Genomic DNA, 25,971 nt, shown 5'->3' with positions numbered 1-25,971 from the left:
AATAAAGTGATGTGATAAGGATACTGGCACTTGAAAGCTTTTAAGTTTACCCAAATACAGTAGCATCTCTTTAAGCCACAAACTTCATTTCCTCCTGATGAGATGAGGATACTGGCAAATTGAAGTTTACCCCAATACAGTAGCATCACTTGAAGCCACAGACTGAATGTCTTGCTTTCATACATTACAGGTGCCTGGGAAGAGACTACCTGGAGATTCTGGAAGAGGGATATACCAAAAATAACTTCTCCCTTGTGGAGAGGCATTGTGGCACAATAGCTCCTGGCCCTTTTACGTCATCAAGGGTGGTGAAGATTGTCTTCCATTCCAACAAATCCATTACCAAGATGGGCTTCAAGGCCAGATACTACTTCCAAACAAAGGAGGAGATATATGGAAGTAGGTTCATACACATGCATCACACTGAACTGATTGTCAGATGAATGAATCATTATATCTGCAGTAAACTATGGTTATAACAAACTCAAATTGACCACTAATTTTAGTTTGTTAAAACCGCAATTCGTTATAAGCATATATGCAACATCAATACAGCACATGGCTGGGACCAAGAATTAAGTTTGTAATATCCGTCAGTCCGTTATAAGTGAGTTAGTTATAAACTTATTTTACTGTACAACTAAAAAAACTCGATTCTTTCATGTGACTATAGTTCATCTGTCATGCCATCCTGACCGATGAACTGAAGTAACATGAAATAATCAGGTGATCCTTGTTTTATTTTGAGTAATATACTTTCTGATAAGGTGTACTTTGGACTTTCAAGTCTTTAACTTTCAATGCTCATCAGCAATATCAACTTCAGACAATACTTATAACCTTGACCCTTGGACTCGGGGATTGCATGAATTGTTATTTGCTTCTGGGAAGAGAATTTTACACACAATACACACAACACACACATACAACACAACACATAAACAGCATACACATGCAACACACACACATTACACACAACATAATACACACCACGCATACACATGAACAACATACACATGAAACACACACATTACACATAACACAATACACACATACACAATACGCACAAAACATAACACACACATACAACACACACTTTCAACACTCACACAACACACACACATTAAGGCTTCTATTGGTGGCTGCTGTTTTCTGTTACCTATAAATTGTCCTGTTGTTTCAGAATGTGGAAAGCATGTAACACACACACACACACACACGCACACACACACACACACACATACTTTAAGGCTTCTATTGGGGCCTGCTGTTTTCTGTTACCTATCAATTGTCCTATTTCAGAATGTGGAAAGCATGTAACACACACACACACACACACACACACACACACACATTAAGGCTTCTATTGGTGCCTGCTGTTTTCTGTTACCTATCAATTGTCCTATTTCAGAATGTGGAAAGCATGTAACACACACACACAAATACACACACACTCAACACACACACACACATTAAGGCTTCTATTGGTGCCTGCTGTTTTCTGTTACCTATCAATTGTCCTGTTTCAGAATGTGGAAAGCATGTAATAAACAGTCAGGGATCGGGAGGAATAATAAAAAGTCCTGACTATCCTCGAAAATACAAGGCAAAGACGTTTTGTCAGTGGACGATTAGAGCCAGTAAACCCACAAATAAAATACTCCTAGAAACAGCTACCTTCGTGTTAGAAGGAAAGATGGACCGTAAGTATACCTGAATTGTCCATTCTTTATGAACACATCAATCATACTGGAAATGGAGTTTTTGCCCACTCGTCAAACATGTTTACATGTATCATTAGGATATTTGATATTTTGTATGCAGTAAAAAATGTTTTTTGTGTACAAGTATTTGAATTTTACTATCCTGCTCTCCCCTTTTGATCTTCATGTACCCCATTTGTCCAGTTTAACTAGATTTTCAACATCTTCTCTGAATCCTCTGAATTTGTGTACCTGTAAAATCTGGTAGAATAGGTCTTCAGTAACCCATTCTTGCTGTAAAAGGTGACTATGCTTGTGGAAAGAGGCAACTAACGAGATCGGGTGGTCAGGCTCACAGACATGGTTGATGCATGTCATCATATCCCAATTGCGTGGATCGATGCTCATGATGTCAAACACTGGATTGTCTGGTCCAGACTCGATTATTTACCGACCGCAGTCATATAGCTGGAATATTGCTGAGTGCGGCATTAAACAACAAACCAAAACCTGTCAAATAGTGTGTATTATTCCCGCATATTGCTAAAAGCTGCATCATAAAACCATACTTTCTCACTCACTTATCTACTTCAACAAGTTTTGCTCAGATAGAAAATTGATTCTTGTGGAAGGAAGCTCCTTCATAACAAATGCAGAAGATTAACCCTTTATGTTTCAGAAACGGGCTGCCAGAATTCTGTGATGAGAATATACAGTGATATCAACTCTGTGCAGCCTGCCGAGGTGCTGTGTGGCCAGATGGGCACTAATATAGCTTTCCTCTCTTCGGGGGACACTTTTAGAATAACGTAAGGGATCAAGCTTTTACTTCACTTTTGATAATAGAGTTAATGTATAACCAGGATTGTGTAGGTATCGAGGAAGACCAGATTCCGGCTTTGGGTGTGAGTCTTTATTTCTCTGTCTTATAACTGGACACCCTTAAACTCAAGTATAGGCACTTAATGTGGCAGGTACATATGGTATTTACATATGGCTTTTCAATGCATATCAGTAGATCCTGGCACAGCTAAGGGATACAACTCAAGAGTGAATTGCAGGGTCACTATTGAGTTATGTCCCTTAGCTGTGCCAGGATCAACTGATATGCGTTGAAAACCCAGAAGTGATTATGATCCTTGGTTTGTCATCACAATACCCATGTCTAGTTGTATTGGTTTACTTTATGTACCATGTTGGGCTTGTCTGCACATTTAGCTACCATATGACTGAATACGGTTCAAAGTAGTGTTTAACTCAGTTACATGCATTTTACAGCATCTTTTCTATGTGTTATTTCATTCAGTTTGATTTGCTTAGAATCACTGCACAAAGTATGATTACATATTGTTGTTTATCACCCATAGGGTTAGAAAAAACACTTCACGCACACCAGTGTATTGTTTCGGAATGTTGGAGTGACTTCACACTGGAAATGATGTCGTAGGTGAAGATTGTTGATGTCATGCGATAATTGTGGTTTTCTTAGATGACGGTCATGATCAGTGCTTTGCTCTAAAGAGGAGTTCAAAAGAAGGAAGAAATAATAAACAATAATGAAATTACACTCATGTGTGTTACACTGATTTTATTAAACTTGTGTAAAAATTCATGCATTACCCTTGCTCTTGCTCAGGAAATATAAGGATTCTGACACTTTTCATAAAATCAGTACGACACACTTGCTGTATAACAATCTCTCATTCTGATACCTATACATGTATTTGATTGACAAAAAGTTCACCTGGACTTAATCTGTTCCAGATTTGTGACATCACTTCGGTCACTTGGTGGTAAAGGATTCAAGTTATCATGGACAGAAGTCAATGAAGATGGTAAGTGTTGACATAACATGTTTGTGAAACAATTGTTTCCTGCTGAGAATTAGTTCAGTTGTGAGTTAAAGTGTCATTCCCCAGGGCAGTTGATAGAAGATGTAACTCTAGATCTGTAGACTGCTATGCAGTTGTTATTGTAATGGGCATCAGTATAACTTTGGGCATTATGGCCCAGCAACTAGATCTGCTTGCACTACAGATGTAACGATACACATGTATATATATATTTATCAGTATTTTGAAACATTATTTTGATAGTTTAGGCTTGTGTTGAGTAGAGATATTTTTGCAATCAGGTTTTCCGTCCATTATGGTGAAGGGTTCAGTGAAACATACATAACACATATATAATAAATATATGTACAAGGAATATGATGATGTCACAATCGGTGCTGTACAAATATTTGTGATGATGGAAGCTTCTGAAAACAAATTAGTGTCTGAATATGCCAACATGTCGAAGCTTTTTCCCCACACACTTCCTCAAGCTAAATCACAACACCTTTTGATGCCCTTGTATGTGAAAAGTGATGCCAGATCCACAAGGATATGTATAATATTGTCAACTTTCTATGTTCAGATGTGAATCTTTTATATACTCTGTTTCAGATACCTGCTTTGGTTTTAAGTGTGCTAAAAACAACTATTGCATATCGTCTGAATTGAAGTGCAATGAATTACCCAACTGTGGCCGAGGTGATGAGTCAGACGAGACAGCCGAATGTAAGTTGGACAGAGTTGTCTCCCTTCCACCATGAACTGAGTATCTCATTGCAACCAAGTTGTGGGAGAGTACATTATGTGAGAAATGATTTTGGAGCAGAGTAGCTGTAGCCATCATGGTAGAGACACGTGATAGTTGGTTTGTTATCCACACATAGACTTATTTTGATTCTTAGGTGCTATTTGTACAAACTTAGAAAGGATTGAACAGTCAGTATCATGCTGCTGACCGCCTGGTGTAGATACATCAGTGCACATGGAAATGTGCACGCAGGGATCTGATCAGTTTGATGCATTTGTGCGATCCATTCTGGATGTATGCCAATGGATGCATTCATGACTAACTAGACACACAGTGCACTGTATGTTAGAGTGACATTTGCACATGTATTAATACTGTATAATGTGCTCTGGTAAGCTGCAAAGGTAAAAAAGGTCTGTGATCTTAACATAGGAGGTCACATTTGACAGTAACTATACCACCATTGGATCATTTTTGTACACCAAGACTGAAGATTTCAGAAACAAAACCTTAAAATTCACTGTGTATTCAAGTACAGGTATAAGTGTTCAGACAAAACGCAGAGATCAAAGCAATATACCACTCTTTGTTATTTTGATATGAAGGTATGTCTTCTTTAGAAGAATAGAATTTTTTTGCCCAATTTGACTCTGAAGAAAATAAAATAAGAAATGCTACAATATTGAGGCAATATTGACACCAGAAAACAATCAGTCTCTTTCATCTCCTGAAAAAGATTCCAATATCTGTTAGGAAAAACTTGTGATGAAAGAACCATATGAATAGATCAGTAAAAAACAGTGACTATGTTGCTACTCTGCTTGGCATATAAACAATGTTATAGCCTGTCCATACTGAAACATACACCTGGACTAGCAGACAGGATTTATGGGTTTTGTTTTGGAATGTCATGTTTTCGTGACTGTGACTTTAACCCTTTCACTTCGTCTGTTTTCATTCATTGGAGAAGACCCTGGTTTTAGTCAACTGTTATTTGATCTTTGTCCTAAGTTGTCCTGTTAAGACAGTTACAATTGCATATATGTTATGTTGTTTTGTGACACAAGATCTTTTTATGTTTTGTAATTTGAAAGTAGGGAATCATCTTTGAGCAGCATCTGCTTCACCACTGCTAGTGTGTGTTCCTGTACATATAGGGAGCACTGCTGTGTTGCACAGGGTACATTGGATGCTCACCTTGTCTTCTTTGTTTCAGCTGGTTATGCAAATTGTGTTGTTCGGCTCAGAATATTCAGTTTTTGTTTAATTTGGGGATGAAAATAGAAGTGCACAATCAGAAAATGTTGGCAAAAATTTCACTTCATAATACATAATTTAAATTATCAAACAGTGGGTGCTGATACTGAACAGCTGATTTACCAGTTGTCCTGTCAGTACTTCTATTGACTGTGTCCTCACCTTTGTGTTAAAGTAGGCTGGAAAGTAGCCATTAAATATTATACTACAGGACAAAAGTAATTGTAATATCAACTGAAATAACTGAATATTGTTAGTAATTATCTTGACATCGACTATGTGCATTGATCATTCTTCTGATTGATGTCGACCATATAGGCACAGGGTAGCAGTGGGCGGGCAGGGGCGTTGTTGTTTTAATGCATATTTGGGTAATAAAGTCTCACCTCTCGTTTTCCGTCCAATTCAGACTGCAGTACGTCTGTGATGAGGAGTGAAACCAAGTCTATAATAATAGTCTTGGTTCTCAGGCACCGCCTGCATCATCATAAGTGTGCCGCATGTTTTATTTTTATTTCCATTTTTCAATTTTTTTTTAAAAATCCTTAAATATTCCAAGTCCGACTGTATTTCAGTATTTTACATTCATGTAGAGAAGCCCTTTCCCACAACTGTTTATTTGGTTACACATCTGTTTGTTTGGTTACATACGAGTTTGAACTACCAAAAATAAAATTTAAAAAACACCAACAGCCCACACTATATTTTCAAAAGCCATTGCCTGAGAAAAGATTACTTTATTATTTCAAGCCTAACCAGATATGTTTAGTAAACTGTTTAAAGAACAGAAAAATGGTAGGCATAAATCAGTTTAAAATTTTGAATTGTTTAATTAAAAAAAACAAAATTTAATGAAAAATCTTTACAGTTCCTATGGGGTCCAACTTAAGCCACAATACACACTGGTAGATTGTAGGTCTTCAAAGAGGGATGTTTTGAGAGATGTTCTCAAAGAAAATCTGAATATGATAAACATAACAGCAAATTCACATATCATTTAAGGAAATTGAAACTGAGTGACAAGATAGTCTGATTGTGACACAGCATCAACATTGGTAGAGGTTCAAGAACTAATAGGATACTTTCATATGCAATTATTGAAACTGATGGGCACTTGTATTTTCCTATCCAATTTGTATTATTTTATTTTCCTTTCTTCCATGGATATAGGCGGAGCACCATCAATGTTGAGTTTCCACGCCGTCATTGTGTTCAGTGTGACTTGTCACTCCTTTTTTCTCACACATTTTATTTTACATTGAGGTAGGTGGAATGGGCATACTGTTTCCTGCTGTAGTGCTGACTGGCATACTTGCATCAGGAGCCAACAGGGCAGCTGCAGTTGTATTGTCACACCAACACCAAATCTGGACTTTCAAAAACAAAACTCAAACAGTGACAATTTAGGGAGATTAGTTAATGGTATTATTGGTCATGCACGAGTGATTTTATTCCTAGTAAGGTTGTTTTGGAATGTTTGAAAATTTCATCTTGTGTAATGAATAGGTCATAATTGTAAGTAAATTTAATGTCTTGACAAATTGAATTTGTGGGATTTATTGATCGTTCTTAATCATTATTGTCATCTGGATGTGAATCACATTTTGTCTGAGCTTTATGTAGCAATATATGATAAATATGGGTAATTTGATGTGATGAAGAGGATGTTTTATGCATGAACCACTTGTTAAGATGAGAGATTATGATAACATTGTTCTTCAAACTTAGAATAGATTACATTCGTGACTCAGAGTTGGCAATGAAGAGGTCCTTCAGAACAGACACAATTTATGTGTGTCCTTCCTCTTCCAGAGATATAAATATAGTGTCTAATCCTCATTCCAAGAATACTTCCATCCTGTCTTCAATAAATAAAACTTGAGGTATTAGTCAACCACTTAATTACTGACATTTTGAACAAATAACAGTTATTACTAATAGATATTTTCAAACTCGCTGTTACCTCAACATATTTTCTATATGCAATAATCTAATTTTTGATATGCAGTGCAAGTTTTTGCGATGCAGTATGTGCAAAATGATATCATCAGTTTGACATGCAATACAAAAATGTGCAAGATGGTGTCATCAGTTTGACATGTTATCCAGACACAAGGCAATACAAAAACATGCTGCAAGTTGGGTGGACGTAACTATGCCAGTCAGTGCTGTGGCTGAGGGAAACAGGAATATGCTTCAGCGTTAGCGTGTATACGTCATGTGCATGCCAATCCACCAATGCATTTTGTTTTCCATTAATCAGGCACGGTATATATATTGAACCGTGAAGGGTCCCATGGTATGTAACCTTATCTCTATCTGCCCTGCTCTCCCTCCTGTTCAACTCCTCAACACTCAACTTTCTGAAGAAAAACAATGCATAATTATGACAATTGTTGAAAAATATACTTCAAATACTAATACATAGGCATTGTGCAGGTTTTACCTCATTCTTGAATATTTTATACATGGGAAGAATGGAAGGTTAAGTTAGGTGTTTGTTGGTATTATATTTGTTTTTCTACATCTAGCAGAGAAATTCCTATGATATTTTGAACATGAATGTAATGACACAATGAAAGTAACCTGTGATGTGATGTTAGGCGGTAAACAAAGAACATGTTAGAAAAACAAGTATTTCTCTGTAAAGAACCTAAGAACAACAGTCTGATAATGTTCATTGATCTCAGGATACAATGAGTTTGTTAGGGGAATCTATGTGACCATCTGACAACATGACAGTCTGTGATGTTTTTTCACTTGTGTACTTGATATACAGGAAAAACAGCAGACTAATATCTAGTATATATTCACAATATTATCTTTTGTGGGCATTCAGGGCTTAAATAGGTCCCAAGGATCCCATGCTTATCTCAAGAGCAAACATCACAATAAGGGTCAAGTGGTCACAATTTATAGCCAAGATGATTGTGTCATTTTACCTCATTGGATAGTCTTACTTACCCAGAATTGAGTATTTACAGACCATCATGACATAGTTAAACTATTGCTGACTTCAGCGTAATACATAGTAATTACACTGCATCAGTCAGGCAAACAATTCTACTCATTAGGAAGAGCAGAAGAGATTATCTTCAGCCCAAGAGTCACTTAATTAATACACCCTTTGACATTTGTTGTACCAGATCATAACTTCAATAACTAATGGTAACTGTGGATGTTGTGAAGCAAATAGCAGCCAAACTAAAGTTTCTGTTCCATTATTAAGTCATGCATCAGCTAAGTAGAGCTGTATTTCAACAATTGTCAGCACACTGGTAGATTGTTCCCTCAATGACAGCTGGAGACTCCGCCAGCAGTATACTACCATGGTGTTTGCCCCACTTCCTTGGGCTTCCGAGTTGTGTCATGGTTGTTGCATGCTGAAATAACATGTGTTCAGTCAATATGGTTAACATGTTCATTGTTGTTTTAAATTATATTGAAACCTCATCAGTAACAGAAAATACCCAACAGCTTTTGAATATTATTGGATTCAAAGGTTGTCCTACAGTTGAAGTAGTTCATTGTCACCGATACATTAACTTGTAGTCTGAATGTGGGCAAGTGACTGGTCCTGATTTCATATAGCCACAAGTACTTCACGCACTGGTCTGTTAATGCCCTGTATATTCACAATTTGCCCCCAAGGCAGAAGGACTTCAAAAAGATAAAACAGAATTATGATCAGATAGCCACCATAGGCAGAGCCCAATACTGAACCATCATCTGACTGATTGTGATTCCAACTTGAAACCCTACTACATGAGGATTGTTGCTCAAGCTCTGGACATGGTTTGCCTGGTCCAGCCTTGATTTCAAACTGGTTGCTTTGATATGGCTGTATAAGTGATATGGCTGACTGCACCATTAAATATTCACAATCTCACAACCTTAACTATTTCATGTCAAATACACTTCTGTTATATTATATACATTCACATTCACTGAGAAATATGAGGATTGTTTAAACAAGTTTGACATCATTATGAAGATGATCATAGTGCTGCATGTGTAGTTTAGGGGATGTCAACAGTCTGCAGGAATGTGATTGGAATGAAAGGACTGCCTGTAAACCTAACTGCCTTTGCTTCTTATGATAACCATGATTGTGAACGAACCATGACACATGTGCCAACAAGTCACTACTAGATTCTTAATAGTGACACACACATAAATTTAGAGGATTAAATAATTGGTTATGATACCTGTGAGGACATAGGTTAGAATATATCTCAGCACCCTATTACTGGTTATGAAAGGAGACTTACCTGGAATTGATGGTTCTCGGGCTGTGACTGGTTATGTGTCATAGTACCCAGGTGGCATGGACCCTATGCTGATGTTGACGGTCCAGACTTCATTATTTACATGTTGCCTTGATGTAGCTTGAATATTGCTGACTATGGCATTCACTAGGTGGTTATGATCTAAATTCTAAGTTTTCTGCTCAGAATGTCAAAGTGTCATAATCAAATTGGCATGAAATTTTCCACAAAATAAAATACCTTGTCACTGAAAATAGTAGTGCTGGTACATGGCAGGTTGGTACATATGTCATGGAAGATATGCAGTATGTTCTAATGCATGGCTTTGTTTTCAGCAAGACCCAAATTCCATTTACAGATTTCACATCCTAATTTCAGATGATCATTCTTACAGGTTTTACATTTTTGGTCCGTAGGCTTTACTTGGACCATTTAGGATAAAATGTGTTACCTTTATTGCACACAAATAACTTTGTACATATTCTATACTTCTTTTATTTATCGAAAATCAGTATATAAAAACCAGTTAAAAATGTTATATTATTTTATATTAACAGGATAACATAAAGACCAATTCAGTCATGCATAATCTTGATTATTTTTCATGTGCATAATATTTTGACTTTGAATTAATATTGAAATCACATGGCCAGTACTGACCAACAATGTCTATGTCAATTCCAGGTCCAACTACAGCCGGGGTACAGATTCTTCACATAGCCATAGGGACGTCCATATCTTCATTTTTCTGTATCATCCTTTTAATATGTGGATTTTACCACCGACGGAAATTTCGCTCAGAAAGGACTCCTCCTGATCATGATCATGTAGAAGTAAGATATGTGTCTGCTCCGACAGGGTGCAACACAACAGACAGACTCCTCATGGAGGAGAAGACTCAAGAGAGTCCTCGGTGTCAGAAGGTCTCTATGGTATGATGGAGGCTCGTTCTAGTGTATATAGGATTCAAATTATATGTTAAACACAGGCAGCAAGCAATTATGTACAACTGGGCACCACCGCTTCCGTGTATGAGTTGATGGCGTATGTTTGGAGTATACTTGTGCAGTACCATTGCAGTATACTTGGAGTCCCCTTTGTGCACATTAACAGTATACTTGAACAGTATTTTAAAGTCATAATTGTGGGGCAACTAAAGCTTTGTGTGGCATGCTGTAGAAAGCCTTCAAAGAAGCGAGATCCCATGTCTGAAGAAATGATCAAGGGAGAACTAGATATCACCTCCCGTGGAAGAAGGATGTGTTTCTGATTGAAGAGCTCATGGTACCTTTTGCAGTCCAATGAAATGAAAGAAAATCAGAAAACTTTCATTGGCAGTGTACAAATTAGAAGAGAGTGCTTGTAGAATACTGGATATGTGTTGTTTATTCATACAAAAGACAGTACCTTGACGTTTTCTTGGCACTATCCAATGTACTTAATTTGCACTGTATCAAGGCCAGCTTGTATTTGAATGGTTCCATGTGGAATGTCTTCAACATGGACATCAGGAACATTATACTACACTCATTACATTACAACAACCCCATTGGTTATGGTGTTTCAACCAAACCCTCAAGTATGTTGGCATCCCTTAGCTTTCATTATTTAATTGTGATCTCGGCTTCTTCTACATGATATTGAATGAACATTCTTATAGTTTCACAAGACCTGGACATTTGATATAAATGTGTATGTCCTCTATTACATTCATCGGTACTTCACCCTATGGTAGGACAAACTTGTTGTCTCTGTGATGCACATACGGATTATTTAACAATTATCAATGGCTTGATTGGCTGTATATTCTATTGAAATGCATCCTGTCCTACAATAATGGATGAAACCCACAGTTCTTACCTGACTACAAGTGATAAATGACCTGAGTACTATGATAACCCTTGGTCCACTGAACTGAACCTCATGATGACAAGCACATGATCTCCTCGTGAAAGAAAGGTCTATTCATGAGTTTGTTCTTGTACTGGACTCCCTTGACATTCAGAACATCTCAAGGACAATGGACTCTCTTGACATTCAGAACATCTCAAGGACAACTGATAACCTGGTCCAGAAACTGATCATTTGTATGTCGTCAGTAACCTAGTGCATATTATATGTACTTGCAACAGAAGTCAGTCCCAGATGTATTACCTACTTCATCCGAATGAAGACGACGAAGTCAGTCAACCCTTAAATGGCAGTACCATATGACCGAAATGACTATGTTGGATCTTGAAATGTAACTTGATGAAAGATCTTTGGAAAGAGGAATATGAAGTATTGTCACCCTGCATGATGGTAGGTACCAAACAGTTACCTCGTGTACATGCTGCAGGTCTGAGTACATGCGTCAAGTATTACCTCCACGACACACTCATCGGAACAGTTATCCTTCAGTGACTGTACTTCCTGTGGTGGTTGAGTTGAGACAACAAAGGATTCAGATGATTACATTGTATACCTGGCAATTAACAGGAGGAAGTTAATTGTGTTTTGACATATTTATATGTACAGTTTCAAATGTAAAGAAGAAATGTGTACAGTCAAAATATCCCTACTATTGCACTGGACAGTATTAGTTGATCATTGATGTCCAAGTGTGCAGACTTTTTTGTACATGCATATGTGTAAGAGAGACCCAGTGTATGGAGTATGGCCTAGAACAGTGCATGGTAATGTGTGTGCAGGTGTGTAGAAATATGTTGTGTATGTACATTAACAGTACACAGGGAACAGTATTATTGTTGTGCTGTCAGAGTACATGTACAAAGGGTTTAGTTGATCATGGCCAGTATGCATAGGCAGTACCCCTTTAAGAAGGCACTGAAGAAAAGGTGAACCGTGCTTGACCTATGTATGATTGCCACATGCAGTCTGGCCTATTACAGCTTCTGGTCACAGATTGGCTGACATATGTATGATTGCCACATGCAGTCTGGCCTATTACAGCTTCTGGCCAAGGATTGGCTGACATATGTATGATTGTCACATGCAGTTCGGCCTATTACAGCTTCTGGTCACAGATTGGCTGACATATGTATGATTGCCACATGCAGTCTGGCCTATTACAGCTTCTGGCCAAGGATTGGCTGACATATGTATGATTGTCACATGCAGTCTGGCCTATTACTGCTTCTGGCCAAGGATTGGCTGACATATGTATGATTGTCACATGCAGTTCGGCCTATTACTGCTTCTGGCCAAGGATTGGCTGACATATGTATGATTGTCACATGCAGTTCGGCCTATTACTGCATCTGGTCATGGATTGTATGGAGGAGTCCTGGCCACGCCACTGTTAATATTTCAGCTATATAATGTGGCCTGCTCAATATTAGAAACCACAAGAAACAGCAGTTAAGGAACATTGGCAGTCGAGTGAGTGAGGCATGCTGGACACAATGGGTATTGGACAGACTCCCACAAGTACAATAAGCTCACATGTGTCTGTGTTAGTATACAGATGTGTTGGTCCTGAGGATGAGAATATATTGAGCTGTTCTGTTGACAGATCGGATGGAGAATGCATGTGTATTTGTTGTTATACTTGTGCATAGGTGGATGATATACAGTTGTTGCTTTTAACTCTGTTGCTTGATTGGTAATGCTGTATGTATTTTCATGACACTGCCAGATGGAACAACAGAATATCTGGCAATAACTTATCTTTTCATACCAAAGCAATGTAAGATGCGAGTGATTTATTGGTCATACATATATCCCTGTTCCACTGTAAATCAGCTTTACTTGATACTGGTATCAATGGTATCTATTTTTTCTTCATTGCCCCCCTTCTGTAATCTATATTATAGCTTGTTCCAGAAAGACAGTTTTAATGAAACTAAACTGTAAGAAACAAAATCTCCCAACCTCAGGAAATGTGGACGCAAATCAGGTTATTTATTTATTGTGGCCTAACAAAAGATATGATATGAAGTAACTTCACTCTGAGAGTTGTCAACCTTGTTTTACAAATGTAGCTGATTTCTGTTCATACTTCACCCCCTCCAAATACTGGTTATGTTCATCCAGAGTTTAAACTACTCCATGTAGTCGGGGAGATAGTGGTGGTGCTCAACGGAAAGTGTATGGTATGTTTAGCTGGCATTACACTGATATTAGAACAGGAGTATGCTTATTGCTTTGTTACAGTATCCTCTGAGCTGTCAGTCATGTTCTGAGAGAATCGGGGGCGGTCGGGTAGCCTGGTGGTTAAAGCGTTCGCTCGTCACGCCGAAGACCCAGGTTCGATTCCCGACATGGGTACAATGTGTGAAGCCCATTTCTGGTGTCCCCCGCCGTGATATTGCTGGAATATTGCTAAAAGCGGCGTAAAACCATACTCACTCACTCACTCTGAGAGAATCGGTAGCAAAATAATCCATCCGTAACATATGGCATTACTTGCTTCAATCCTGTAAATAATCTTGTATATTTGTTCAGATATATGAAAAATACTTCAAGAAAAGTTGTTTTTTGTGTATATGGGTTGTACTTAGTGAGGTCAACGTAGAATTATTTCTAGATTCTGTTTTATAGCTCAGCCAATTACTTCTATATCTAAGAATATGTTAATTCTGTTTACTTAGAGTTACATTCTGTTTTCTATGTATGTTCATGACATAAAATTTGGTCATTTGAAGAGATTCTGACCATTAGTGTTGTGATGTTGCCATTGGATGTCAGTAGTTTTAATATGAATGCAAACTTATGTTGGAGATTTGGTCTAGTCTTTGCTTCAAAGATAGTGAGTATGTAGTTCTGTAGAGAGTTGTGTGTTTCAGTGAATGATACTGGACACCTCCCAAGTGTTAACTGAGATCTGTAGTTAAAGTGATCCTGAGTGAATGAAATATGAAGTTCCAACATGGACTGTACATGACTGTCTTGACTTTCTCTTGATCAACTGACTTACAGCATGATCAGCTGTGATATTGATAATTGTGTCCATGATCATTCTTGTGTAGATTCAAATGTCTCCTATTCATGTGTACAGACCATGTGTACAGACAACATGTACAGTTTAACCATCAATTGTACAGAGGAGTGTACATGTGTTATGATGAATTCAAATATTTCTAAACATGAAAACAGTTGTATGATTCTTCAACCATAAGTCATGTTTATACTTCAGTTTTTTATATGTATAAAGTACATGTCACTTAACAGTTAAATGGTGTCATATTTCAACCCAATGCTCCAGCTTCACCTCATACAGATGCCCTTGCCACACACTGTAACAGAAGGTATCATGTCCAGTTTGTAATAGACACATAACCATGCATTTATAGGATTCATCTGAAGATAATGGAGGCACACAGATATATCATTGTGTACAAATACTACCATGTCCAAGTCTGAATGTTTAGGTACAAGTGAAATTGATATTGCCTGACACATACATACATGTATTGGCATTGAGGTACACAGTCAACCATAGGCCACACCTTCATTACTCGCAGGCTACAGATTTGGTCTTGTATGAATGGCTAACATGATGTGATTGGTCTCAGAGACACCCTGACTAATTTGTATAGATTAGGCATTTATTTGACAAAATTATTGTTCCATGAATGTATTGTTTTATAAAACAATTAATTTAAGTCTTTGAAAGGCATTTAGAAGTGATACACATAAGGAAGAGAATATATGGATGTCAACTTGTTTATTAGGAGGAACACAAATGGGACTTGTGTTGGTGGTAAAAATGAAGTGTTTCATTTTGATCTTGTGTTATCATTTAATCAATGTTTGGATTGACTATGCCTGAAGCTGAACAATAAGACATGTGGCATTATCTACATACAGACACATGTACAGCACAAGATGCACAGATACATCACATGTGTACAACATTCATTACAAATATATATACATGTACAATTAACACACATTACAGATTGGGATACATGTATATACATCAGTCAGGTTTGTAATAATGACAAATACTATACAGAACACACAAATCTATATATGGCCATGAACTGGTGGGTTTGAAGCGTTCTGATATACCGGTACATTCTGTGATTTTGATGAATTTGTAAGTCTGCATATTTCCTGCAAATTTCATTTCATGTCTGTTAATTCCCAGAGTCATTTCTGTTTCAAAGTCAAAGAAATCGGGCATCAATTGTGCGAGATGATTATTTCTAGTAAATGTCTTCATTTATGCAAGAGTATTTCTTTATGGTTCAGAAGCTGTAATTCCCATATCAAGAATAAAACACAGATATGTTAGTCATGTCACAAAACAGTCTACAGAAGTACCTTACATGATCTAAAATAGGTTTGTTTCCTAAGTTTGTGTTTATATATCTGACTGTGAGCTTGTGTAGGTTATTGCTCTAAATCTATATGTTACAGTGTCATTGTTCTGTTCAAAAGTGTAATTGTATATTGTAGCAATATCATTCATGTTGCTCTGGCCACTATGCACACACATCTTTATAGGATCAAGCACTACTATCCATTTAGATCAACAACAAAACCCATTTAGGTAAGAGGGAATATTCAAACCACCTGGAAACATGATCATTCTTATGTGGTAGTATAAAGAACTATTCAATATGTCATGTCAGTATTTGGAGGACGTCCAATGGAAAGACACTTAGCCCTATGTGTAGAAAACGCACCCATTTTTTAAGCTTTCTTCTTGTATGAACTGAACTGACAGTTTGCTTTAATGACCAACTGCTTGGATGTCCATGTGCTTCCTGCATCTGTTTTACATCATTAATTGTGTAGCAATGCTCATTGAATAGTGACTCACAGCTTAATGGTCATCAGTTACTGTATGATGTGTCGCTCGAAGTCAGTCAAGGAGCAGTTCAAAATCCAGTGTCGGATTGATGTCTTAATTCCTTAACAGATCTGTAATATTTCCCTCAAATTGACGTTTCAGTGTTTTCTGTTCAAGTAAAACAGCACCAGCTCAAACTGTTGAATGTTACCCTGAAACTAAATGTCCTCATTATTGTACAGACGATGAAGTGGAAGAAAGAGCGTGCCAAAAGATGGTTTGGTCTTGTGTTGACATTGCTGCAATATTTGTTGTGCAGTGCTGTAGGCAATGATACTCTGACACATGTTTTTCTTTCTTCAAGTCTGCTAAGTTCCAGGGGAGGTGGTGTCTCAGAACTGATGGAATTAAGTTTGTTATCCAATGTCCAACTTTTGAACTGCCTCCTTACTTAGTATTATCATAATTGTTTGAAAAGTGATTGTGACTGAATATCCCTTTTCAAAAACAAGTGTCACTATGAAATATTGAGTGTGTCTCATTGCCTCTGCTTATACGATCATATGACACTCAGGAATAACATTACAACTTGCTGTCAGTGGTTTTTGTAAATGACTAACATTCAGTTTACAAGTCTCATAAGGAGTGATATGCTGTGTTGATCATGATTACATTAGTACATCTTGACTGAATATTTGCTTTTCGTAAATCATTTCAAGTTATTGATATATTCATAGCACAAGCTATATATTGCTCATTCACAGAGTTTAACTATCACTTTTTTTATCAAATCATTTTTGTAACAAAGTACAACTTTTTGATGATACATATGTGTTTGCTTCATGATAATTGATTGCCCAGTGAATAGCTAGCATGCAGATTGTGAGGTCAAATTCTGTTTCCTGTGAGAATTACAGTTGCGTGAACACTGTTCTTATTGGTGAGGTGTGTCATTGCTAATCATTCTCATTGCCAGTTCCTGTATGTCCTATCAAGACCAGGTGACTCGTGTTTATGCTGTTGATTTACTTTGAAGATTAATCTGGGTTGTGTTACTGAATGTGCTGGTGTTAACGTTTATGTATATAGGGAAAACATGAAGATTTTGGGATGATAGCACGTTATATCTGGTCGGATCTGATCAAGTTTCTCCACCATACATTTCCCTTTTAACAAACCTCATTGCTAAGAAACATCTTTGGTTAAAACATATGTACCGAACATTTAAGGTCTGTGCCCAGCAGATTAACATTTTGTAGTTTAGTGTAAATGATACTCACATTGAGTTAAATTGAAACATATCAGTCGTCCCTCTTGAAATCAAGTACAGACCTTACCTTGTGTTGAAACAAGGGAGATGTTATACACAAACAGCTACCTTGTGTTGAAACAAGGGGGATATTATACACCGACAGCTACCTTGTGTTGAAACAAGGGAGATGTTAAACACAGACAGCTACCTTGTGTTGAAACAAGGGAGATGTTATACACCGACAGCTACCTTGTGTTGAAACAAGGGGGATATTATACACCGACAGCTACCTTGTGTTGAAACAAGGGAGATGTTATACACTGACAGCTCATACAGCTACCTTGACACTACTTCTTGAACAAATAGAACTTGTGTAGTGATGGTGACTGTCAGGGAGAGTTTACCGCGGAAGGTGATGGCTCAAATATTAATAATGTGTTCGCCTCACTAGGTTTACAGTTAGATACAGTTAATGTTAGATCCATTTATCCTTTAATTTACATCGGAGGCTTTTATATTGTTAAGAATAGTTTAACAATTCCCTTGACCTCTAACCCATGAAAATAAGCATGAGAATGGAACTGTTTCATGCAGCTGAAACATTATATTCCAATTTACTCTTGTGAGGGATTGATTTTGACAAACATTTGACCATATACTAGACCCATGTACATGTTTGTGTTGTACACTAGACTGAAGACCTATTGTTTTGTTGGTGTTTCCACATTTTGTACATTGTAGATTACTGTTTTGAGCAACGAGATGTGCTGTGTGTATAGAGATTGAATGGTGTATGAATGGTGACAGGTGATTGTTTATTAACATATGACTAATATGTAAAATAAATTTATAAATATTTGCAAAAAAATTGGTTTGTGGTTATGTTTTACAGGAGCAGGGATGGAGAGATGTGTGGACAGGTTCCCATAAGTCTCAGGATTTAAGACAATATTGATTTGTTCCAGAATACACAAGAGACATAATTTTTTCGTCAGGTTTGACCCCAGAAAACATTCACTGAGTATTTCTGCGATTCCACAACCTCAAGCATACTCGGACCTGGAATTTGAACCAACCCACCTGACACATGCAAGGAAATTTAGACAATAGGGTCACGCATGCCTCTCTCATCGATGCTCTTGATATCAATCACAGGATTGTCTGGTCCAGACTCTATTATTTACAGACCACCATCATATATAGCTGGAATATTGCTGAGTAGGCGTTAACCAACCAACCAAACAACCAATCTAATGGCAAATGAGATTCTGCATCAGCCCTGTCTTATTAAAGATGGCTCTTAGTGAGGGCTTTACCTTGGTTTATATCTACTTTGTACTGCCACTCATAATGAAGAGGTTGTGCATAGTAATGGTGCTTGTTTTGTGACATTGCACTCTGCTCACTTCTGTATAAACACATGTAAAGAAGCATTTTGACAAATTTTTATGTCATAAAATAATGCATGTTAAAGTATATTAGATTTCTGTCAGAAACCATGCTCCCAACTTCTACATGAGAGTGATAATTCTTGTGTCAGTATTGAAAAAGAATACTGGACACTCTGTGCTGTGACAGCTGGGCATAAAGCCGCTATTGCAGTTATATCAGGGTGTGTCAGCTTGTGGTGTGGGAGGAAAGCTCACAGTGATGCAGGTCTCAGAAATTTACCACTTCGGTGAAATCCAGGAGCATGGGAATGGTGCTGACGTTCCTGAAAAAAAATCAGGGCAAATCAGAATTCAACCTGCACACATTTATTCTCTAGTCCTGATGTGTTGTTACGCTTGGAGACATATCATCATATGCGTTGAACGTTGAAACTGTTAATTCAAGCTGAATACAAAACAAAGCAACCTTAAGATAGTTTTAATATCTCAACCTGCCTATTCAATGTTAGCACAGTACCAAAGTCATCGTATCCCAATCTCGTGGATCGATGCTCATGATGTCAATCACTGGATTGTCCAGCCAGACTTGATTATTTACAGACCGCCGCCATATAGCTGGAATATTGCTGAGTGTGGCGTTAAACAACGAACAAACAAAACAAACTTCTGTGTATACCATATTTATCAGGAGGTCACGACATTAGGTGAATGCACAGTCACCAAGTCATTGACCTGTGAAGATTCGGGTTAAAATAGGTCTTCAGCAACCCATGCTGGCCTTAAAAGGTGACTATGCTTGTCGTAAAAGGCGACTAACGGGATCGGGTGGTCAGGCTCGCTGACTTGGTTGATCCATGTAATCGATCCAATTGCGTGGATCGATGCTCATGATATTAATCACTGGATTAATCACTCGATTATTTTACAGACCTCTGTCATATAGCTGGAATATTGTTGAGTGCGGCGTGAAACAACAAACAAACCAAACCAAACCAAACCACCAAGTCATTGTATCAAACAGTGTGGAGCTGTTGGTCAGGTCATTGTATCTAACAGTGAGGACCGGTGGTCAGGTCATTGTATCCAACAGTGTGGACCTGGTGGTGAGGTCATTCTAGTCAATCAGTAGATTGTAGCTCAAAATATCAGTCACTGGATTATCTGGCCAAGACTTGACTATTTACAGGTCATGGTCATACAGCTGGAATATTGCAGACAATGGTGTTAAACCACAAACAATAAACTGTATAATGTTGTTGGTTTGACGTGAGAGGACAATGTAATATTCAAAGGAACTTTATAGAACAATTATTAAAGACCAATGTTAAGCATCACCACATATTCTGAAATGTAAAGCAGGGTTCAAAATTAACCATGAGTCTCAAAGGGTACTTGTCATGTGAAAAGTTGAAAATTGAGGTGGCTCCCTTAATTCAAATACTATAGCAACAAACTATAGCACATCAAGGTTATAGCTTGCTATACATGTAAAATATTTTTAAAAAGTATTAATAGTGAAGATCCTACCTTATGTATCCACGGGCTAAGGTATCCCATGACATATCATAGTTTGCTTACAAACAGCTAACATCGTCGTTATCATTTCTAAAAATCACTTCCTGGCCGCCATTTTGTTCAAGAAAGTTCAAGGTCGTGTTGGATGGTGCTAGATGTACGCGCGCTTAGTCTCTGAAAATATATAATTTTGAAAGAAACAATTCCAATTAAATTGAAAAGGAGCCCCAGTGAGATGGGAGATTCTTGAACCTGAGGAAAATCTACATTTGCTATATTTAGGGGTTTTGCATTGCAGAAAGGCCTGGGCTGAAGGGATAAAAAGTATGTTTTAGGGACAGAGAGACATTCTAGGGTCGCACTTTTACCCACACATACAAATCATGTTAATTTTGTCAATATGTCTGTTGCCATCGTTTTCATTTGCAGTTTTATACGAGGGTAGGGATGAAGTTTAATATTATTCGACCACTATGAATGTTTGCATATTCTTTTTAAAACAGTGTCAAATAGATATCTGTATGTATATATAAGAAGAATGTGTGACTCACAGTATTTTCGAGTTTCTTCTAATTACTTTCTGTGCCTGTCAGGTTCACACAGAATAGAAGATTTGGAGTTAGTCTCTATGTAATTATGCAAGTTGCGACACACGCAGAAGAGGGTCAGCTTAGTTGAAATCTCCCATATAGTAAATTTAGATAGTTCTTTCACAGAGGGCCTGAAACTGGTGACGTCAGGGATCAAACACATTTTCCTTGCATCTTATAAACTTGGCAGTGACTCAGCTATCAGTGGTATCCAGTCAAATCTCAGCTTGGCGTGAAAACCAGTAAGTTGTAACAAATGTTTACAATCAAAAGGCTTGTGCTTCATGAATTGCAAGGATTTGCACAAATACCACAATTCCTTTGTAGGAAGAATTGATTTATGGTACCAAAACTTTCATGGAAAATGGTACTGCATTATGTGGGGAAATTAAAGACAACGGCGCGTGACGTGATGGCGGGTGCCACCCGATCCCGTTAGTCGCCTCTTACGACAAGCATAAAGTGGCCGAAAGACTGTATGATTTATTCCCAATTTCTGGGTTTAAAGTGTAGCATAAATCTTCTAAATAACGTTCCTGGTATTACTGTTGAAGCACACTTTATGAAAAAAATCGGTATAGAGATTCAGCACACATTCAAAAATATCTATACAATCTCTGGTGGACTATATGGATGTGTGTTGACAGCTCTGTAGACCAACTGCTTTACATTTATACATCATGTGTTTTCTGCTGGCACTCGGGTGCCTTATTGTGTTTATAAATGGGGATTACAGTGCTGAAGAAATAGGACAGGATGGGTCATGTGAAGCTTTGATTGTTCAGTCAGCCCTTCAAAACATGTGGAAGGACATGCCAAACAATACCTTTTCACTCAATACCTTGTTTAGAACATTTAGCTAGTCCAGATTTTTTCTTCAACTTAAAAGCACGCACGCAAGCACACACACACATTGTATTCAGTGGATTTCGTTTGAAAGTGAGAAAGTTGTTACATGATACAACTAGAACATTTCAAAAAGACATGGATTTTTATTTGATTCTGAAGCATGGTGTACATTACAGTCAGGTTAAAAAAAATGAAAACTCATATTTTACGGCCACAAATATTATCAGTGGAGCATTCGAGGTACATTCGAGTTCTGTTTCCAATATGACAAACTGGTGGTGAAAGGCCATGGAACAAACAGGCAAAATTCACCTGTCAGGACACTGGTCATATTCCTACCAATTATCACCAGAGTTGATACTCACACTGACAACAGCTCAACATTGTCAGTCTTTTAGTTAGTTAGTACTAAATGCGGCCATCAAATGATATCTTGTTTGACTTAATGCGATTCCTATTTGATGAACATAATTCCGAAGACATAGATTATTTGCAGGGATCGGCTCGTCCAGCTGTCTAAGGTGCAGCAATTCCTTTAAATGATTATAAACGCACCCCTTAAATGCCAGAATCCCTGATTATAGGTTTGCATTCTAGATTCTCTCTGATTATAATCCTTAGACCACTATTGACTATCAAACGTGTACCAGATCAATGTTCCTGTGCAAACGTGTTTCCATCAACCCACCAGACTAGATTACTTACCGACGGCAGTCATAGCTGGAGTGCAGGTTAAACAACAATTAATGAAGCAACTATTCATGTTCCAAACTGTGCCCAGTATTTGTAGAGAGTGTTGTGTCCCCCTCGGAACGTTAAATACACTGTATGAGTAGGATAAAACAAGAACATTCTCTTCCGAAGGTGTTTTATCTTATTTATGTACCGAAAAAATGTTCAACACTTTCCGTGAATCTTAGGAAACGGACGTAAAATATCTGTGGCTGGTGTATAATTATGTACTTGAAAATGAGATTCTTAAAACAATTGTGATTGATTAAGTGTTTCACACCCGAGCCTATTATTTACGAAAGTTTGACCTATATAAATGATACAATCAACAGTATTTTGTGTGTGAAATCGGGGGAGAGGGTAAACATCAGTACATTTGTCTGTAACTAATTCATGAAGATGAGTTGGTAGCATTAACGCAAGAAATGTTGGATTAGGCTGTGGGATACATAGCAGCTATGCAATAGTGGTATCGCTTGAAAGGGTCTTTTTCCAATGGGATTAGGTGTATCATATACATACTTACCTAAATCTTAGTATTATGGCTTCTTGGGATATATTCCAAGCATTAATATTTTATGTCTATTATTTCGCGTCCTTCGTAATTCACCAAACCAGACAATTCTACACCAAATAGCAGCTAAGCAACAGTAGGATCGCTTGAAAGGGTCTTTCTCCCACGAGAATAAGTGTCTTATATACATACTTACCTAAACATAGTATTATGGCTTCTTGAGATATATTCCAAGCATGAATATTTTATGTCTATTGTTATGCGCCCTTCGTAATTCACAAAACGAGACAAGTTTATGCTGTTTCAAGGCAAGCCGTACATAGCAGCTATGCAATAGTAGTATCGCTTGAAAGGGTCTTTCTCCCACGGGAATAAGTGTATCAAATACATACTTTCCTAAATCATAGTTTTATGTCTTCTTAGGTTATATTCCAAGTATGAATATTTTGTGTCTATTATTACGCGTCCTTCGTAATTCACCAAACGAGTCAATTTTACGCAGTTTCAAGGCAAGCTGTACATAGCAGCTTCGCGATAAGGTCTTTTTCCAATGGGAATAAATGTATCAAATACATACTTACCTAAATCATAGTATTATGTTTTCTTAGGATATATTCCTAGTATGAATATTTTGTGTCTATTATTACGCGTCCTTCGTAATTCACCAAACGAGTCAATTTTACACCGTTTCAAGGCAAGCCGTACATAGCAGCTACGCGATAGTAGTATCGCTTGAATGGGTCTTTCTCCAATGGGAATAAGTGTATCAAATACATACTTACCTAAATCATAGTATTATGTCTTCTTAGGATATATACCAAGTATGAATATTTTGTGTCTATTATTACGCGTTCTTCGTAATTCACTAAACGAGTCAATTTTACGCCGTTTCAAGGCAACGCCGTTTCAAGGCAAGCTGTACATAGCAGCTACGCGATAGTAGTATCGCTTGAATGGGTCTTTCTCCAATGGGAATAAGTGTATCAAATACATACTTACCTAAATCATAGTATTATGACTTCTTAGGATATATACCAAGTATGAATATTTTGTGTCTATTATTACGCGTCCTTCGTAATTCACCAAACGAGTCAATTTTACGCCGATTCAAAGGCAAGCCGAACATAGCAGCTACACAATAGTAGCATCACCTGAAAGGGTCTTTCTCCAATGGGAATAAGTGTATCAAATACATACTTACCTAAATCATAGAATTATGTCTTCTAAAGATATATTCCAAGTATGAATATTTTGTGTCTATTATTACGCGTCCTTCGTAATTCACCAAACGAGTCAATTTTACGCCGTTTCAAGGCAAGCTGTACATAGCAGCTACGAGATAAGGTCTTTCTCCAATGGGAATAAGTGTATCAAATACATACTTACCTAAATCATAGTATTATGTCTTCTTAGGATATATTCCAAGTATGAATATTTTGTGTCTATTATTACGCGTTCTTCGTAATTCACCAAACGAGTCAATTTTACGCCGTTTCAAGGCAACGCCGTTTCAAGGCAAGCTGTACATAGCAGCTACGCGATAGTAGTATCGCTTGAATGGGTCTTTCTCCAATGGGAATAAGTGTATCAAATACATACTTACCTAAATCATAGTATTATGACTTCTTAGGATATATTCCAAGGATGAATATTTTGTGTCTATTATTACGCGTCCTTCGTAATTCACCAAACGAGTCAATTTTACGCCGATTCAAAGGCAAGCCGAACATAGCAGCTACACAATAGTAGCATCACCTGAAAGGGTCTTTCTCCAATGGGAATAAGTGTATCAAATACATACTTACCTAAATCATAGAATTATGTCTTCTAAGGATATATTCCAAGTATGAATATTTTGTGTCTATTATTACGCGTCCTTCGTAATTCACCAAACGAGTCAATTTTACGCAGTTTCAAGGCAAGCTGTACATAGCAGCTACGAGATAAGGTCTTTCTCCAACGGGAATAAGTGTATCAAATACATACTTACCTAAATCATAGAATTATGACTTCTTAGGATATATTCCAAGTATGAATATTTTGTGTCTATTATTACGCGTCCTTCATACTTCACCAAACGAGTCAATTTTACGCCGTTTCAAGGCAAGCCGTACATAGCAGCTACGCAATAGTAGTATCGTTTGAAAGGGTCTTTCTCCGACGGGAATAAGTGTATCAAATATACACTTACCTAAATTATAGTATTATATCTTCTTAGTATATATTCCAAGTATGAATATTTTGTGTCTATTATTACGCGTCCTTCGTAATTCACCAAAAGAGTCAATTTTACGCCGTTTCAAGGCAAGCCGTACATAGCAGCTACGCAATAGTAGCATCACTTGAAAGGGTCATTCTCCCACGGGAATAAGTGTATCAAATACATACTTACCTAAATCATAGTATTATGTCTTCTTAGGATATATTCCAAGTATGAATATTTTGTGTCTATCATTACGCGTCCTTCGTAATTCACCAAACGAGTCAATTTTACGCTGTTTCAAGGCAAGCTGTACATAGCAGCTACGAGATAAGGTCTTTCTCCAATGGGAATAAGTGTATCAAATACATACTT

General features: G+C 37.4%; 1 protein-coding gene across 1 annotated transcript in view; it reads left to right on the top strand.

Annotated features, from left to right (window-relative positions):
* The window catches only part of LOC139473766 (cubilin-like), a 47,495-nt gene extending 32,176 nt beyond the window's left edge, over positions 1-15,319 (top strand). The window contains exons 10-15 of the mRNA XM_071256516.1: positions 191-399; positions 1,530-1,703; positions 2,383-2,512; positions 3,468-3,538; positions 4,151-4,264; positions 10,496-15,319. Coding sequence (XP_071112617.1) covers positions 191-399; positions 1,530-1,703; positions 2,383-2,512; positions 3,468-3,538; positions 4,151-4,264; positions 10,496-10,749 — 952 coding nt within the window. The 3' untranslated portion in view covers positions 10,750-15,319. The remainder of the gene's footprint in view (positions 1-190; positions 400-1,529; positions 1,704-2,382; positions 2,513-3,467; positions 3,539-4,150; positions 4,265-10,495) is intronic.
* Positions 15,320-25,971: the final 10,652 nt, after the last annotated feature.

This window comes from Haliotis cracherodii, unplaced genomic scaffold (genome assembly GCF_022045235.1).
Source record: "Haliotis cracherodii isolate W230 unplaced genomic scaffold, xgHalCrac1.p SCAF_3, whole genome shotgun sequence".
In the NCBI taxonomy this organism is placed as follows: Eukaryota; Metazoa; Mollusca; class Gastropoda; order Lepetellida; family Haliotidae; genus Haliotis; species Haliotis cracherodii.
This window is presented reverse-complemented; position numbering and strand designations above follow the sequence as displayed.